Below are 16,852 nucleotides of genomic sequence, written 5' to 3' on the forward strand. Positions count from 1 at the left end.
ATTAAGATAAAAACAAATTGAATTTAAATGGAACTAATAATTGAACTAAATATTCATGTAATGTATGTAATCTGACATCATTACGTTTATTTTTGTGACTTTTTTTGTGTTCAAAGTGTTACAGAAATGTTTCAGGTCCATTTAAAGTAAAGCAGCGTCTTTCACATCATTTTGAACTTTTCTCAACGTTTGTTTACCCAGAAAACTGAATCACAGCTTTTCAGACCGGTTTCTCTTTCTTTTATGAGAACAAACCTGATGAAACTTCTCTGCCTGAACGTTTCTCTGCTGGCTGTCGTCCATCGCTGCTATCAGAGCTCCTCACGCCTCCTCAGCAAACATATCTTCGTCTCTGTGGTGAAACCATTTTTACTGCCCCCCCATAATAAACTTTATGGTGGTGAAGAGGCCGAGCAGCTCCGCTCTCATTACGCTCTGTTTACCCAAAAATGTGCCACGAACACAGCCGTTGCTACTCACAACGTGGATCTGCTCTCTTTGTCCTCGTTCACATTTATAAAGATGAGTGAATGTAGATCTCCTCTTTCACAAAACACATTTTTAATCTCCAGGAACAATCTCAAGTTTGGGCTCCACACAATAATTAAATTGAGTCGACGTTGCCGAACACACGCGGCTAAAAGGAGACTTTGTTGGTTTCAGTTTGTGTCCTTGTTCTGCAATGTGTTTGATTCTTTTATGGTTCGGGCACACGGCCACTATTCCTCTTTATCCAACATGTTGCAGCTTATCAGGAGTGAATGAAGTGGAGTTGGGAGCGTCTACTACCTCTACTGAACTGTACGAGTGAGGCTGTCTTCACTTCTTCCTTCTTTATTCTGCACACGATCAGCTGAACTCAGAGGTTGAGGTTGAAAAATCTTAAACCGTAGTTTAAAGTTTAAACCATTTTTGGTTTCAGAACCAGAATCAGGTCAACTTTCCTTTTGATTAATAATCATCAATATGTATTCACATCTTTACCACAAACAGTGCTGTAGAGACTTTACTGATTCCATAATAACATCATTTTGGGCAAATGTTAACTACAAATAAAACCTCGCAATTGCAAGGTACCAATGAGGCAATAAAATACAAACCATGAAGTCCAGTTTGAGTAGCTGATTGATGCGTTCAAAGGTTTATCAGACAATAAAACACTTCACACTGGTTTATAATATTTGATTGGCCATCGCAGGGTGATGCGTTGCAGCAAAAGTTGAACCGAGTTCAACATTTTTGGCGGGTGACTCTGCATTGGCTGCAGGCGAAAAGTCCAAAAAGTACCTCCTAGCGTCCTTTCCTAACCACTTTTCCTTGACCTCTATTGAAAACGTCATGGGGTCAAGGAAAGATGTGAAGGAGAGTTCATGAGTTGTTTTGAACAGTTTATAATCTTTACTGATGCTTCTTGCTCTTGAGAATTTGTTCATTGACAGTTTGTTATATTTACTGTTCATTTTATTTCCTATTCTTGTATTTTTGACTTATTTGTTACATGTTTGAAGTAAATAAATACATGTGAAATGAAACTAAAGGGTTGTCACTGTCTGTTCATGTCCATCAACATAGATCCCATTACTCTATGACTGTATGAGGACAATTGTTGAACTTAAGCATATCGTTTGTTTTTAATGGTGGTGCGTCACTTTGAATGTTGGAATTATGGGGCGGCATTATCTTATTTCCTTTCGTAAAGGAAGGTCCGATGTTTCCTATGCTAAAGGAGCTAATAAAGGAAGCATTGAAGCACCTTTCCTTAGCATTTAGAGAATTCAAACTCTTATCATGGAGGACATTTAGATACTTCTGGGTCATTTCACTCAGTTAGGAACCTTCCGAAGCAAAACGGACATTTCCATTGACTCCAATCAGGATTGAGGTGACCTGACAGTGAAAATGACGATGTTCCAAGAGACTTTACTGAGGAAATCAACCTCAGACTAAAGAATAAGGGGCTAGGCTCTTGACTATGCATCCAAAGGAACATAACATCCAGTGGAGTCTCCCAATGCTCAATCCTTGGGCCTCTCTTATTTTACTCCCAATGAAGGAAGCCAACTTTGGCCTTCATTCTTTCGGTCACTACCCAAAGCTTATGTCCATAGATGCAGGTTAGAACCAGGCATCAACCTCTGTTTCTTTACAGAGAAGTCAGAGCTTCATGTGTTAAAGCTGCATTCTCTCTAGTGTCCACCAGGGGGCGACTCCTCTGGTTGTATAGAAGTCTATGAGAAAATGACTCTACTTCTCTCTTGATTTATTACCTCAGTAAACATTGTAAACATGAGTTTATGGTCTCAATCTCTAGTTTCAAGTCTTCTTCAATACAGCATGATGTTCATTTAGTAAATGATGGTCCATTTAGAGTCACACAGACCATAAAGCAGGGGATGCTTTAGGGGCGGGGCTACACAGTGATTGACAGGTCTCTACCACGGTGTTGTCCGTGTTTTCGTCTTACAACTTTAGCCCTTTCGCTGTGTTTTCGCTTCATAAAAGTCGATTGTAACGTCACCTAAAAATTTCTTATTGAGCGTTGGCGTCGGCCAAAATGCCAAACTCGAGGCCTCAAAAACGGCGGTCCACATACCAACAGGTGACGTCACGGTGAGGACGTTCACTTCCTGTGTAGAGTCTATGGTGGGGACGTAGATGGAGAGCTTTGCCTTTATGCTAAACCTAAAAATCAATACCCAAATGTACCAACTGAAACAAACTGATGCTGAAGTTAAAAACTACTTAAGGCCTCAAGTTCAAGACGGCAGTGTGCACCGTCCCCGAGATTAACCGACCGCTGATAGCCTCTATCTATCAGCGGGAAGATAGGACTGTTGTTGGAGGCCAAATGGACCCAGAAGGACAAAGGTCTGAGTGAGGACACACACACACACACACACACACACACACACACACACACACACACACACACACACACACACTGCAGCAGATAGCAGGATCCTGTGCTCTGTTTGCCCAGCGTTCCTCTTTGCCCTTTGGACACCACACCTCAACTGCTGCATCAACCGGCAAACCTGTGTCTGTGTGTGTGTGTGTGTGTGTGTGTGTGTGTGTGTGTGTGTGTGTGTGTGTGTGTGTGTGTGTGTGTGTGTGTGTGTGTCTGTGTGTGTGGAGGTGTCTTGTCTTTCGTCCTTTACGTCTTTCATTCCATCTTTCTGCTTTTCTTTAGGTTACTTGTTCTTCCTTTGTTTCTGTCTTTGTGAATTCCTTTCTTTGTTTAGAAACAGCTTCTTTCTACGTGAGTTCACGTCGTTCTGTTCATACGTAACATTTCTGTAACACGAGGTGAAACATGCACAACGTGGTCGTCAAAGACACTTTAATAAATGTATAAACTATCATCTCTTATGCACAAAGATAGTAAATGTAATAAGTTTAATGAACCTTTATACATCGTTAAGGAGATCCGTCTGTAGAAATGATCTTTTCCTCCTACAACCACAGCAATAATCAGACTATACTGAACAAATATATAAACAACAAAGCTGAGTAATTGTCATGACTGACTGAAACTGTAATGAACAATAATGTAAAAGTCTCCTCTGTCCGAATGATGAAAAGACGTCACTTTAACAGATAAATAAAGTCATCAATGTTACATATTTAATGTCTGAAAAAGGGCTTTTGTTTCTCTCTTACTTCCTGTTTGTGTTGACAAATAAAGTTTTACAAACATATTGTGATTTAACTCTAATGTGAGACGAGTGTAAAGAAAGATCAGCAAAGAAATCATGCAGGGATTTAGTGGAATTTCCTCGTCTTTTATCATTAACTTAATGCAAATATAAGTTTATTCATTAAAAGTTCATTAAACCTAAAATGTTTAGTTTACATTTTCAGAACGTATAAACATGAGTTGAGCTGATTTGAAAAGATGAGTTGAGCTCACTAAACTTATTACATTTCTGTGTCATTTCATTCATTTAAAAGAAACTAAAACGAATGACTTCCCAGCATGCATTGTTTTAGAGTTTAACCTCTCCAGAGACTTTTCTTTCTTGTAGTTTGAAGGAAACAGACATGATAGAAACTTGTTTGTCTTTAATACATGTTAAATGAACACGTGGTCAGTTAAAGTTTTCTTTTTTTACAAATTACAGTTATTAACATAAACATGATAAAGTCTGAGATCATAATCATTTACAAGACATTTAGTGTTTGTGAAGCAGGAAAGAATGGAAATTCAGGTGTGTTTTGCTGTGATGGAAGAAGTATTCAGACACTTCACTGCAGTAAAGGTACTACCTCACTGAAAATACCTGCTGTTCCTGCTGCATTACTGTTTGTTGCACCTTAACTCCTTTATATCCTGCTGTTTAGTTTATTCTACTTCAATGCATCATATTCTATAAGATCATCAGATGTTTGTAGGGTTGCCATCCTATTCATACTTTTGTTTTGTTTATTTTTTGCATGAAGGAGTACTTTTAGTGTGGTAGTGATACTTTTACTTCAGTAAAGGTTGTGAATACTTCTGTTCACCAGGACACAAGTTCAGCATCATGAATGAAATTAGCTCATATGTGTTAACAACAAAGAGCAGATTTGTCAAAAATAACACAAAATAACACAAAGACCCTGTTCAGAAAAATGTTACGAGTGCGTCAAATATCTGGAACGCGACAAAAAAACAGACCCGTGCTGCGTCAGAAATCTCCCACGATGGAATATCACACGCAACCCCAGTTTCTATTGTTCAGACTTCATCTTTTAATTTCTGGCAGAATAGACACAGGAAGTGCATCGCTGCCTTCCGCCGAGTAAAAACAACATTTTGTATTTTCAAACAGAAATGACGTACGTGTTTATATACATATATATATATATATATATATATATATATATATATATATATATATAAGTGAGATCACGGGTGGTCACATGTGAACACTCCAGAAGTCCCATTTGAATAGTTGGAAGTCAAAGACACATTTTCTTTAAAGACCACGTCACGTGACTCATAATCGGGGTTCTTCTGTGCATGAATCTCTGCCGGTTGAACTACTTTGTTAGAAAATATCTGCTACTTTGATTTTTTTTTAAAGGTCAAAGATACAAGAACCCTGCAAGACATAAAGCTTTCCTGAAGAAATTAACTCCAAAGATGCATTTTTAAGCAGGAAACTGATTCACTTTCAGACTGAGTTGATTTTGGATGAAGTCAGTAACTATGGCAACGTGTCAAACCGTTCTGACCATAGGAGTAGAAACGGAGTAGAGTAGAACGGACATTTGTGGTCATTTGACGGGTACAAAAGAAAATGGAGATTGCTGTTAGTTGTTAGGGTGACAACAAACGTGAGGTTGTCAAGTGTCACAGCTCGTTGGGAAGAGAGACGGATGGCTGGCTAGTTAGCTAGTTAGCTAGTTAGCTTAGCAAGTCGCTTTGGATAACAGCGTCTGCTAAACGACTGTAATGTAAAGTGATGTCCTTCTCCGGAGCGACTTAGAGTGAAGCGGAGGGACCGCTGGACACCAGCCTGCTGTTCGGCTAATTTTCTAGAACCAGTGTAGCATTTAAGTAGTTAGCAAGCTAGCTAACTAGCGTACAGCTGGCTATCCAGCCCAGTGTTCAGCTCATGTTAGCTCTAGTGTAGCATTACAGCGTGGTGGAATCAGTCAGTTAGCCAACGAACTAGCTGTCCACCAGTCAGCTTTAATGCTACACTGGTTGCAGATAGCAATGACCTTTCCTACGCTGTGACAACAGCGTGTGGATGAAGCATTAAGTTGTTAAATTTTACTTATTTACTCTCTACGCTTTATAGCGTTAGTACTTTACTGCCCGTTCTAGTCGTCACTGTAGAACCTCACCTTAGTTAACCGCTACAATGGTCGCTATGGCAAACAATTCAAACTGGTGGTCAGAACATGAACCTGAATGCTTCTTAAATTGTTCAGGATTATATTCAGTAACATCGAGGAGGCTGATGAAAGAAAAACACTTCCAGAACCAGCGGCTGGTCCTCGGAGTTTGTTCCTGATCACATGACCTGCATAGTCTGGACCTTATGATCCTTCATGGGGACACAACATATTTCTTAAAGAAGCAGGATAGGTGTTGTTTTTTTAAATGCATCATCATCATCGTCATCGAGCAAAACACAAATATCTGGAAACTGGATTCACCCTGAAAATGCTCTTTAAGTAGCTTTAGAGTTAAAAGAACAAAGGTATTTTCTACTGTCTGACAGTATCTTATATGTTCTGTTTCTGCTCTTCATTGCAGCTAAATTATGTTTCTGTTTTTATTTATATGGCTGCATCATTCCATCAAATGGAAACGTTCAAACATGTCATTTTGGTATCTTTGGGAGTAAACAAACATCATGAGTGCGCAGCGATTGGATGGCTCAAAAATGTGATACTTTTCTCTCTTTATTTTTCCCAAACTTGTTGCTCTGTAAGAGTTTTGCGAAAAGCAAACATCTCATCACACTGAGGGATTATCTGCAACAGTCTGATGGGAGAAAGAAGTCCTGTTGCGGGTCGCATCTCAAATTTTACGGACAGAAAATGTGGAAGGATGTGATGTAGAAAGTTTCTCAGTTCGTTTGTGTGTGTGTGTGTGTGTGTGTGTGTGTGTGTGTGTGTGTGTGTGTGTGTGTGTGTGTGTGTGTGTGTGTGTGTGTGTGTGGGGGGGGGTAACTTTTAAGTCCAGATCCTCGAGATCCGCGTCCAAATAAAACGTATCTCAGTACTCCTCCTTGATGTTCAAAGGCAGGGAGGAAGGAGACACCATCCCGTTGCTGCCGCTGCTGCTCGTCACCATAGCGACGCTGCTCCCGCCGTTTCCGTGGAGGAGGACGCCGCCGCCTCCAACTCCTCCTCCTCCTCCTCCTCCTCCTCCGCCGTTGCTGCCAGCGGGAGGCGTGGTCGTGGAGGAGGCCGGCTGCTGGAGCTTCTTCTTGTTGATCTTGCGCTCCTTGGCTCGGCGGTTCTGGAACCAGATCTTCACCTGGAGCAAAAACAAACCAAAAAAAAGCTGCTTTTATCGATACGAAGTAATGTGAACACCGACGCCATGCTGACCAACAGACCGACAGCTAGCGTGGCTAAAAAACGTCCTGCTGCCACGAATACTCCCCAAATGTGGATTAATCCTCCGTTGAAAATAGTCCCAAACAAAATCACTATTTTGTTTGATAAAAAACTACAAATTAATGATGAAACGTTGTTTTTAAAGATTTACGTCCTCAGTAGGAACCAACAGGCCAAAGACAGTATTTAGAGACGGACCAACATGTTGGTTTGGGAATTCTTTTGAGAACGAGATCTTTTTTTTAATGAGCTTTCGCCACATAAAGAAAGGCACCAACTAGTCGGCAACCTCCGCTTCTGTAAAGTTCTTCAGAGCTTCATGTGTTAAAGCTGCATTCTCTCTAGTGTCCACCAGGGGGCGACTCCTCTGGTTGTATAGAAGTCTATGAGAAAATGACTCTACTTCTCTCTTGATTTATTACCTCAGTAAACATTGTAAACATGAGTTTATGGTCTCAATCTCTAGTTTCAAGTCTTCTTCAATACAGCATGATGTTCATTTAGTGAATGATGGTCCATTTAGAGTCACACAGACCATAAAGCAGGGGATGCTTTAGGGGCGGGGCTACACAGTGATTGACAGGTCTCTACGTCACTCCTCCTCAGCCCAGATATGGTCACTTCCTGTTCACTGGTTGAGAAGAAACAAGATGGCGATGACTGTAATCCGAAATGGCGATGGCGAAATCGTCAAACTCGAGGCTTCAAAACTTCAAAAGTCAAACCAATGAGTGACATCATGACTACTTCCACTTCTTATAGACAGTCTATGGCATCAACCATAGATAAATCGTCCAGGTGTGCCTATATTTATATGTATAATATATATATTATATATTTATAAAGCAACAAAACCAAGACTCCGAAGTCCAAACCTTAACAGCAAACTGTATTCCTCCTTTCAACCTTGACAATGGCAGCGCAAATTTGACAAAGTGGCCAAACTTCCTGGTCCGTCACGTGACGTCGTGAGGCCCAAGAATATTTATTATTGACAGACATCAGAGACGAGACGTTTCTTTCTTTTTGTTGAATCAACTTCCCAGTTTAAAAACACTTTTAAATTATAAGGTCCTAAATGTTGTGAAATGCATTAATTAGTTATGTTCGTTCCTCCGTTCATGTGAATTAGAACGAGGCTGAACCGAGGGGCTCGGGGGCGGGGCTAAAGGAGGCGCCAGTGAGCACGCTCTATAGAACCAGTGATAAGGAAGATCTGGGTGATTTCATCTGAATTCATACTAGAACCTTTTTTTGCATCAGGTGCCATTGAGCAACTTTCATAGGAATGAACATTATACCTAGTTCTCTTTATACATCCACTCTACCTTTCAAAATAAAAGCCCTAGACGTATCACATTCAATGGGGAGCGTTTGGCATGTCCTCGGTCTGTAAAGACCTTAATGGTTTAATTTTCTGATGTCACTGTCAAAGGTTGAATTCAATAATAATCACATCAAGTTTCACGTCACTACGTTGAACCTAAAACCTGTTAAAACTGCAGTGAAATCGTCTCAGCGGTCCTGATCGATAACACGATTATCTGCTAGCGTGTTGGTGTACCTGTCTCTCCGACAGGCCGAGCGTAGTGGCGAGCTCCGCCTTCCTCCTGATGGTGATGTATTTGCTGTAGTGAAACTCTTTCTCCAGCTCCAGACGCTGGTGGTCGGTGTAAACCACCCGGTACTTGTCTTTAGTCCGCGTCTTTCCGTCTGTGAAACACACAAACAAAATAAGGTTTACACTTAAATCAGAATTTGCTTGCAGGTTGTTGCATCTTCACTGTGAATTTAACATGTGACCATCGGTTCAATGCTTATGATATATTAATATATTATTAATATATCATTGATCTTCGGTATTGATCTTCTCAGCGAAGACACCAAGAAAGCAAAAAAAGCGTATTTCCCAAAATGTCGTACAATTCATTTAAAATGTTATATCTTGTTTGTGTAATCGGTTTAAAAAGTGAAATGTAACATTAAACATTAAAGCACCACTTTCCAGATATGTGTGTTGTTAATGGGTTGAATACATTAGCTAGTGTCCAGATATAAACATGTGATTGGTGGAGAAGTCTAGCGTGTAACATTGCAGACGGCAACCTCCGGTTCTCTAAAGTTCTTCAGAGCTTCATGTGTTAAAGCTGCATTCTCTCTAGTGTCCACCAGGGGGCGACTCCTCTGGTTGTATAGAAGTCTATGAGAAAATGACTCTACTTCTCTCTTGATTTATTACCTCAGTAAACATTGTAAACATGAGTTTATGGTCTCAATCTCTAGTTTCAAGTCTTCTTCAATACAGCGTGATGTTCATTTAGTAGATGATGGTCCATTTAGAGTCACACAGACCATAAAGCAGGGGATGCTTTAGGGAAAAGTAACAAGATGGCGACGGACAAATCGACGAACTCGAGGCTTCAAAACATCCACAAACCAACGAGTGACGTCATGACGACTACGTCCACTCCTTCTATTCAGTCTGTGACGGGTTAAACTCAAACAGCTGTTGCTTGAAACAGAATCATCTGAGTAGAACGTGATCGACACAGTTTGATTGATTCTTTAGAGTTTTTTTGTAAAGGCTAAAAAAAAAAGACACAAACACAAAATCACACCGACTGTTAGTGAGTGAAAAGCGTAGTATTTTATATTATGTGTTATAAAACCACTCACGGTGTTGGACAGACTGATGGATCTGTGTTCTCACCAGGACTCCTGTATTCAAATACACGAGCTGCCTCGGGTGGATTTGCATAAACTGACCTCGTATCTGCTTTTATTCATTTATGGATCAGTGTTCACGTGTCACCTCTGTCAAAACTCATTAAACTGAATTTAACGTCACTAAAAGTAGTTCAACTCTAGTGGAAATCCTGAAAGTTTACCAAAAAAGAAAATATATATACAGTATATATATATATATATATATACTGTATATATATACAGTATATATATATATGAGGCTGATTTTGAAAGCATTTTTAGACATGCATATATCCGGATGCCTCAGAGGGCGTAATAATCTAAAACCTTTGACTTAAATAAAGAAATCTTATTTTAACAGGTTATTTTAGGGGAACTTTGTACTTTGTGAGGATAATAAAGGCACAATCATAATGAATGTCCAGTATGTTTCACTTCATTATCGACTATTGCACAAAATAATCCAGTTTTTTGCCCTCATTCTGAAAAAGATAATATTCCTACTCAGGTGTTTACACGGCTAATGAAGATGAATATTCTATGACTGGATTTGTCTAATAGTAACTTTTAGGACCTAAAATAAGTAAATAAAGTAAATAAGGACTTTTCAAGTGTTCGTTCTCGAAGTTGATTTATCTAAAAGAAAAAAGAAAACGTCTCTTTTCTAACGTAATTCTATGAGGAAAATGATCACATGACGGACCAGGAAGTAACCACAGACTGTAGATAAGAAGTGGACGTCGTCATCGTGATGTCACTCATTAGTTTGTTGACTGATGTTTTGAAGCCTCCAGTTCGGCATTTTGTCCGTCGCCATCTTGGTTTTTTTGCAACCAGTGAACAGGAAGTGACCATATCTGGACTGAGGAGGAGTGACGTAGAGACCTGTCAATCACTGTGTAGCCCCGCCCCCAAAGCATCCCCTGCTTTATGGTCTGTTTGACTCTAAATGGACCATCATTTACTAAATGAACATCATGCTGTATTGAAGAAGACTTGAAACTAGAGATTGAGACCATAAACTCATGTTTACAATGTTTACTGAGGTAATAAATCAAGAGAGAAGTAGAGTCATTTTCTCATAGACTTCTATACAACCAGAGGAGTCGCCCCCTGGTGGACACTAGAGAGAATGCAGCTTTAACACATGAAGCATCGGACTCACTCTGCAGAACTGGAGGTTGCCGCCTGGAAGTAATAAAGGAAGTTCTAATTCCACCGTTTGGCCACAATACAAAATGCGGTGATCTTCCTGAGGGGTTGGTATTAGAACAGACCTAAAACCTGCAGAATTAACATATCACACGTCCCTTCATCTAAAAAATGATCCATTCATGTTTTCATGTAACGAGCTGAAACGAGTTGCTGGACTTTAGTAGGAAAACTATTGTATTCTTCTGTAAGACATAAAACAGTTGAATGAAGACACATTTTGAAACATATCGAAACGTAAGAAGTAAGAACATCAGAACCTCTGTGTTCAAAACCATATGAAGCTAATGACGCGCTGCAACATCTGCTGATGTTACCAACTAAAGAACTTCAATCAGGAGCTGCAGAACGACCTCTTCTATTCTACGAGAATAAGAGAGAAACTAGCGAACCATAAAACATTAAAGTGAATTAAATCAGCTCTCTTTAACACGCTCTGATTCAACATTAACACTAAACACACAACCGTTTCATTAAGTGATGCGTCTCTCGTCTTTAAACACACACGCCTCCTCTGAATCAGTCACCGGGGGGATTTAAAACTCAAACATTTGAGTTCCGGGCGGAGGGGACATCTGTCCCACGCCTTCACTTTCTGCTTCATTTGTTAGAAAGTAAAAACCAACAGTTTGAACGTCCGTCGGCTGAGAGACGAGCTGCTGATGAAGGTAAATCACAAAAAGCTCGTCAGTCTGTCTGAGAGACCTCGCACTGTTGGACACAGCCAGGCTAGCAGTTTCCCCCTGCTTCCAGTCTTTATGCTAAGCTAAGCTAAGCTCACCACGTTTGTTAACTTAAGGCCTTTTTCAGACGTGACGTCGCTTCATGTTTATTTATTTAATCGTTTTCTCATTGATGCATTTTAAAAAAGCTACTTTGCTGTTGAAGCTTTTATTAATTCCCGTCGTGAAGAGTTTCTGTTGGATTCATTCATTCATCAGCAGCTATGAATGCAACTCGTTTCATATTAATTAAGATTAAACAGACCTGCTGTCAGTACGGTAAAGGAGAGGAGAGAGGAGAGAGGAGAGAGGAGAGAGGAGAGAGGAGAGGAGAGAGGAGAGGAGAGAGGAGAGGAGAGAGGAGAGGAGAGGGGAGAGAGGAGAGAGGAGAGGAGAGGGGAGAGGAGAGAGGAGAGAGGGGGAGAGGAGAGGAGAGAGGAGAGAGGAGAGGAGAGAGGGGAGGAGGAGAGGAGAGGAGAGAGGAGAGGAGAGAGGAGAGAGGAGAGAGGAGAGAGGAGAGAGGAGAGGAGAGAGGAGAGGAGAGAGGAGAGGAGAGAGGAGAGGAGAGGGGGAGAGAGGAGAGAGGAGAGGAGAGGGGAGAGGAGAGAGGAGAGAGGGGAGAGGAGAGGAGAGAGGAGAGAGGAGAGGAGAGAGGGGAGGAGGAGAGGAGAGGAGAGAGGAGAGGAGAGGAGAGGAGAGGGGAGGAGAGAGGGGAGGAGAGGAGAGAGGAGAGGAGAGGAGAGAGGAGAGGAGAGAGGAGAGGAGAGGAGAGGAGAGGGGAGAGAGGAGAGGAGAGAGGAGAGGAGAGAGGAGAGGAGAGGAGAGGAGAGGGGAGAGAGGAGAGAGAGGAGAGGAGAGAGGAGAGAGGGGAGGAGAGGAGAGAGAGGAGAGAGGAGAGGAGGAGAGGAGAGAGGAGAGGAGAGGGGAGAGGAGAGAGGAGAGAGAGGAGAGGAGAGAGGAGAGGAGAGAGGAGAGAGGAGGAGAGGAGAGAGGAGAGGAGAGAGGAGAGGAGGAGAGAGAGGAGAGAGGAGAGGAGGAGAGGAGAGAGGAGAGAGGAGAGAGGAGAGGAGAGAGGAGAGGAGAGAGGAGAGAGGAGGAGAGGAGAGAGGAGAGGAGAGAGGAGAGGAGGAGAGAGGAGAGAGAGGAGAGAGGAGAGAGGAGAGAGAGGAGAGAGAGGAGAGAGGAGAGAGGAGAGAGAGGAGAGAGGAGAGAGGAGAGAGAGGAGAGAGAGGAGAGAGGAGAGAGGAGAGAGAGGAGAGGAGAGAGGAGAGAGGGGAGGAGAGGAGAGAGAGGAGAGAGGAGAGAGGAGAGAGGGGAGGAGAGGAGAGAGAGGAGAGAGGAGAGGAGGAGAGGAGAGAGGAGAGAGGAGAGAGGAGAGAGGGGAGAGAGGAGAGGAGAGGAGGAGAGGAGAGGAGAGGAGAGAGGAGAGAGGAGAGGAGAGGGGAGAGAGGAGAGGAGAGAGGAGAGAGGAGAGGAGAGAGGAGAGAGGAGAGGAGAGGCTGAAACATGTCAATAGTTTAATATGTATAACATGTAGACCTAGTCCTGGTGGTCTTGGTGGTCTTGGTGGTCTTGGTGGTCTTGGTGGTGGTTCAGAGGAGCAGAGAGAGAAACGCCCTGAAGCTGCTGAACATTACATTTACAGAAGCATCACGTCTGAAACTTTTCCCAAAAAGTTGAACTGTTCCTTTAAAATGAAGCAGTTTGTGACGGTGAGCCATGAGCCAATCCCTAACGAACATGAACATATTTAACGAGTATAATTGTCTAAATGCTCGTTCAACGTCGTCCCTGCGACGTCAGGAACACAAATCTCCTGAGAAAACACAACATCGCTTCATTTCACCGTCAACATTAGTGAGTTCTGACCTTAGAGCGACGTTGTGACTTTAAGAGGCCTGAAATGGAAAAACTGAAGTAAATAATGTACAAATATCTGGGGAATACCTGATAATGTTCCTTTACTAGCTGCTTATGTTTATCTCGTATTCATCACTGCGTCACATCTGAGCACATTTATTATAATTACCAGTTTCCAGGACGTCATTATTATGACACGGACACTCCGACATGTCCGACCTGCCGCTAAGTAAGACGGACGAGCCTGAAAGAGCAAAACAAATATGTCGTTTAAGGTGACGTTAATAGATGTTTTATCTATTTTGTGATGTATGTTATATCGTGAATGTACAGAGGGGATTTTACCGTCACATGACCGTTAAAAAACATCTTAAAGTCTACGATACGAAGGAAACACAAACGTTTAGCGTCGAAATAAAAGTCGGAATTCGTACGAAGCGAGCTTCATTTATGAGTGAAGTGTTGATGGAAACATTGAATAAAGTGAGTTTGGTGAGAAAACAAGTACTCAACGCTAACAAGTAGAAGTACACAAGTGTTCTCAGCTTCACACAGTAGATACTCAAGTATTCTCAACTTAATGCAGTAAAAGTACACAAGTATTCTCAGCTTCATGCAGTAAAAGTACTCATTGTGCAGTAAACTGTTTCCTGTTACTGATGATAAAGGGGAGAGAAGAAGAAGACGAAGAAACTAATTTGAGGTTCACTAAACTCTTCATGATTTCTAATCTTCTGAACAGTTTAACGAGCTGCTCATCTCACATTAAAACTATCGAACCACGATAAAAAAATCAAAACACTTCCATCACTGATTTTAAGATTCCCTCATGAAATATGTGACCTTGATGACCTTGATGACCTTGATGACCTTGATGACCTTGATGACCTTGATGACCTTGATGACCTTGATGAACTTGGTGAACTTGGTGAACTTGGCTCCGTACCAACAGAATACTGTGGTTTTGTTCACACTGTCAGCTCTAATGTGTCCTGGTCAGTCTGGACATGAAGGAAAAATAAACGTCCGTCTTCCGAGTTAAACATTTAGCTAAAATTACCGGCAATCTTCGAACCGCATTATGGCGCCCAAAGATACAAGCTTCATTTAAATACTGCCTCCCAGCCCTCTCCGGTTCTTTAAAGTTCTCCGATTCTTCACGTGTTAAAGCTGCATTCTCTCTAGTGTCCACCAGGGGGCGACTCCTCTGGTTGTATAGAAGTCTATGAGAAAATGACTCTACTTCTCTCTTGATTTATTACCTCAGTAAACATTGTAAACATGAGTTTATGGTCTCAATCTCTAGTTTCAAGTCTTCTTCAATACAGCATGATGTTCATTTAGTAAATGATGGTCCATTTAGAGTCACACAGACCATAAAGCAGGGGATGCTTTAGGGTCCTTTAGCTCCAGCTACCGATCATCAAAATAAATACAGAAGTAACTAATTACGAAAGTTACGTGACGAATAAATCACCGTTGACTTCTCGTTTCACATGAAGAACAAACATCAGTCTTCTGGCTGAGAGACGACGTTTTGTTCCATTTCCTCCGTCAACTTTGTGCTTTTACTTCATTTACTTCCTCGTTCATAGAGAACATACTTCATGTGCTGCTATAACACATTTATCCCTGATGAATAAAGTATCTATCTCTCTATACAAACAGGATTTCATGGGATATCTGATTTAAATAAGAACTATTCAAGTTGATTTACCTCAAATGAATTATCCTCTGACTCACATGGTGTCAATGAGGCCGTCTGCTCCTCTTCCTGAAGGACTTGGTTCACTTTGTCTCTATTGTTTACTTTAATCCTTAAACTGCATGAAAAAATATATTATATATATTAAAAAATATATAACATATATATGCATTAATATTCTTGCAATTGAGTAATTGATTAATGGGTTAGTGTATCGGGCTGCACCTTGTGGGATAAAAAAGTCACACACACCCTCACACACACACACTCACTCACACACACACACACACACACACACACACACACACACACACACCCTCACACACACACACTCACTCACACACACACACACACACACACACACACACACACACACACACACACACACACACACACACACACGCTCTCGGGTCACACTTCACACACTTCAAAGTGCGGACTGTCTTGTAAACTCTTGTCTTCTCCGCCCAGAGACAAGCGGAGACCAGCGGAGGACAAAGGCCGAGCTCAGCCGCCCGGAGTCGCTTCCAGCCGGGGTGGGGGGGACATTAGCATCACAACGGCTTCACACCGCCTCTAAACCGGATTCACACGTTTGATCCGCGCCGGGACGACGCGACCACGGTGGGAACGAGGAGAACTATCGATATCGGAACATTTCACCTTTCGTTCAACCTTTCATATCATCGCGTTTCTTTATGAAGATGATCGATTGTTGCGCTGATGATGATGAAGATCAAACAGACAGATGAAGGAAAAGCTCCCAAAGTGAAAGAAATACTTCAAATATTCAGAGAAATAACAATAATATAAAATACAGAAGGAAGGATTAATAAAACAGAATTTAAGAAAAACTAAAAAACGTATGATACAACAAACAGACCCGCCTTTATTCATTATTATTGTTATTATGTTATTATAAAAAGGCTCCAGGCTCATTATTTAGACGATTTCTTCCCTTTAAATGTCATTTAAATATGTCATATTTATATTCATTTAAATCATGATTATTCGGTGTTTTGCAGCTCAGTTGCCCAACTTTCATATCGCCTGAAAAAAGTTGCCCCCCCCCCCCCCCCCCCCCCCCCACACACACACACACACACACACACACACACACACACACACACACACAACAACAAGTTGGCCATAATGAACATAAAATAATAAGAGCTGAAGCATTCATTCACATCTTGCATCAGTAATAGTTTGACTGTTATCTGAAGTCAGTTATCTGTCAAACATATTCTAAATGATTAAAGTAAGATGAACTATTAGTATTAATTAGAAAATATAAAACGAGGTTGTAGAAATACGAAGAACGTGTTTTGATGTTCTGCATCATCTACAGTCATGATTAAATATATAAAGTTGTATTAAAGTCCTACTTGGGTTGGAGGGCGGTGCGGAGCTGCGCCGCATCCAGTCGTACGGGTTCCTCCTCTGCGGGGATCCGGGACACAGCTGCCCCGCAGATGATACGTTCAGGGACGTGGACAGCAGGCCGGACTGTCCGGAGAACTCCGGGGGGCTGAAGCCCAGGGTGGGACCCACACCGGTGGATGCGGAGGGAGGACCCCCGGCC

At 41.7% G+C, this 16,852-nt stretch overlaps 1 protein-coding gene across 2 annotated transcripts in view; it reads right to left on the bottom strand.

The window, feature by feature from the left end:
- Positions 1 to 3,894: 3,894 nt before the first annotated feature.
- Positions 3,895 to 16,852, bottom strand: part of LOC306705006 (homeobox protein CDX-1-like) — a 13,466-nt gene continuing 508 nt past the window's right edge. The window contains exons 1-4 of one of the 2 annotated variants that reach the window (XM_079171644.1): positions 16,656 to 16,852; positions 13,732 to 13,806; positions 8,627 to 8,775; positions 3,895 to 6,979 (exon numbers count right to left, since the gene is read on the bottom strand). The exon at positions 16,656 to 16,852 is cut by the window's right edge and continues 508 nt beyond it. In XM_079171644.1, the coding sequence (XP_079027770.1) occupies positions 6,716 to 6,979; positions 8,627 to 8,775; positions 13,732 to 13,806; positions 16,656 to 16,852 (685 nt within the window). In that variant the 3' untranslated portion in view covers positions 3,895 to 6,715. The remainder of the gene's footprint in view (positions 6,980 to 8,626; positions 8,776 to 13,731; positions 13,807 to 16,655) is intronic. The other variant, XM_079171645.1, reaches the window with a different exon arrangement.

Source organism: Pholis gunnellus (genome assembly GCF_910591455.1).
Source record: "Pholis gunnellus genome assembly, chromosome: 13".
Taxonomy (NCBI): Eukaryota; Metazoa; Chordata; class Actinopteri; order Perciformes; family Pholidae; genus Pholis; species Pholis gunnellus.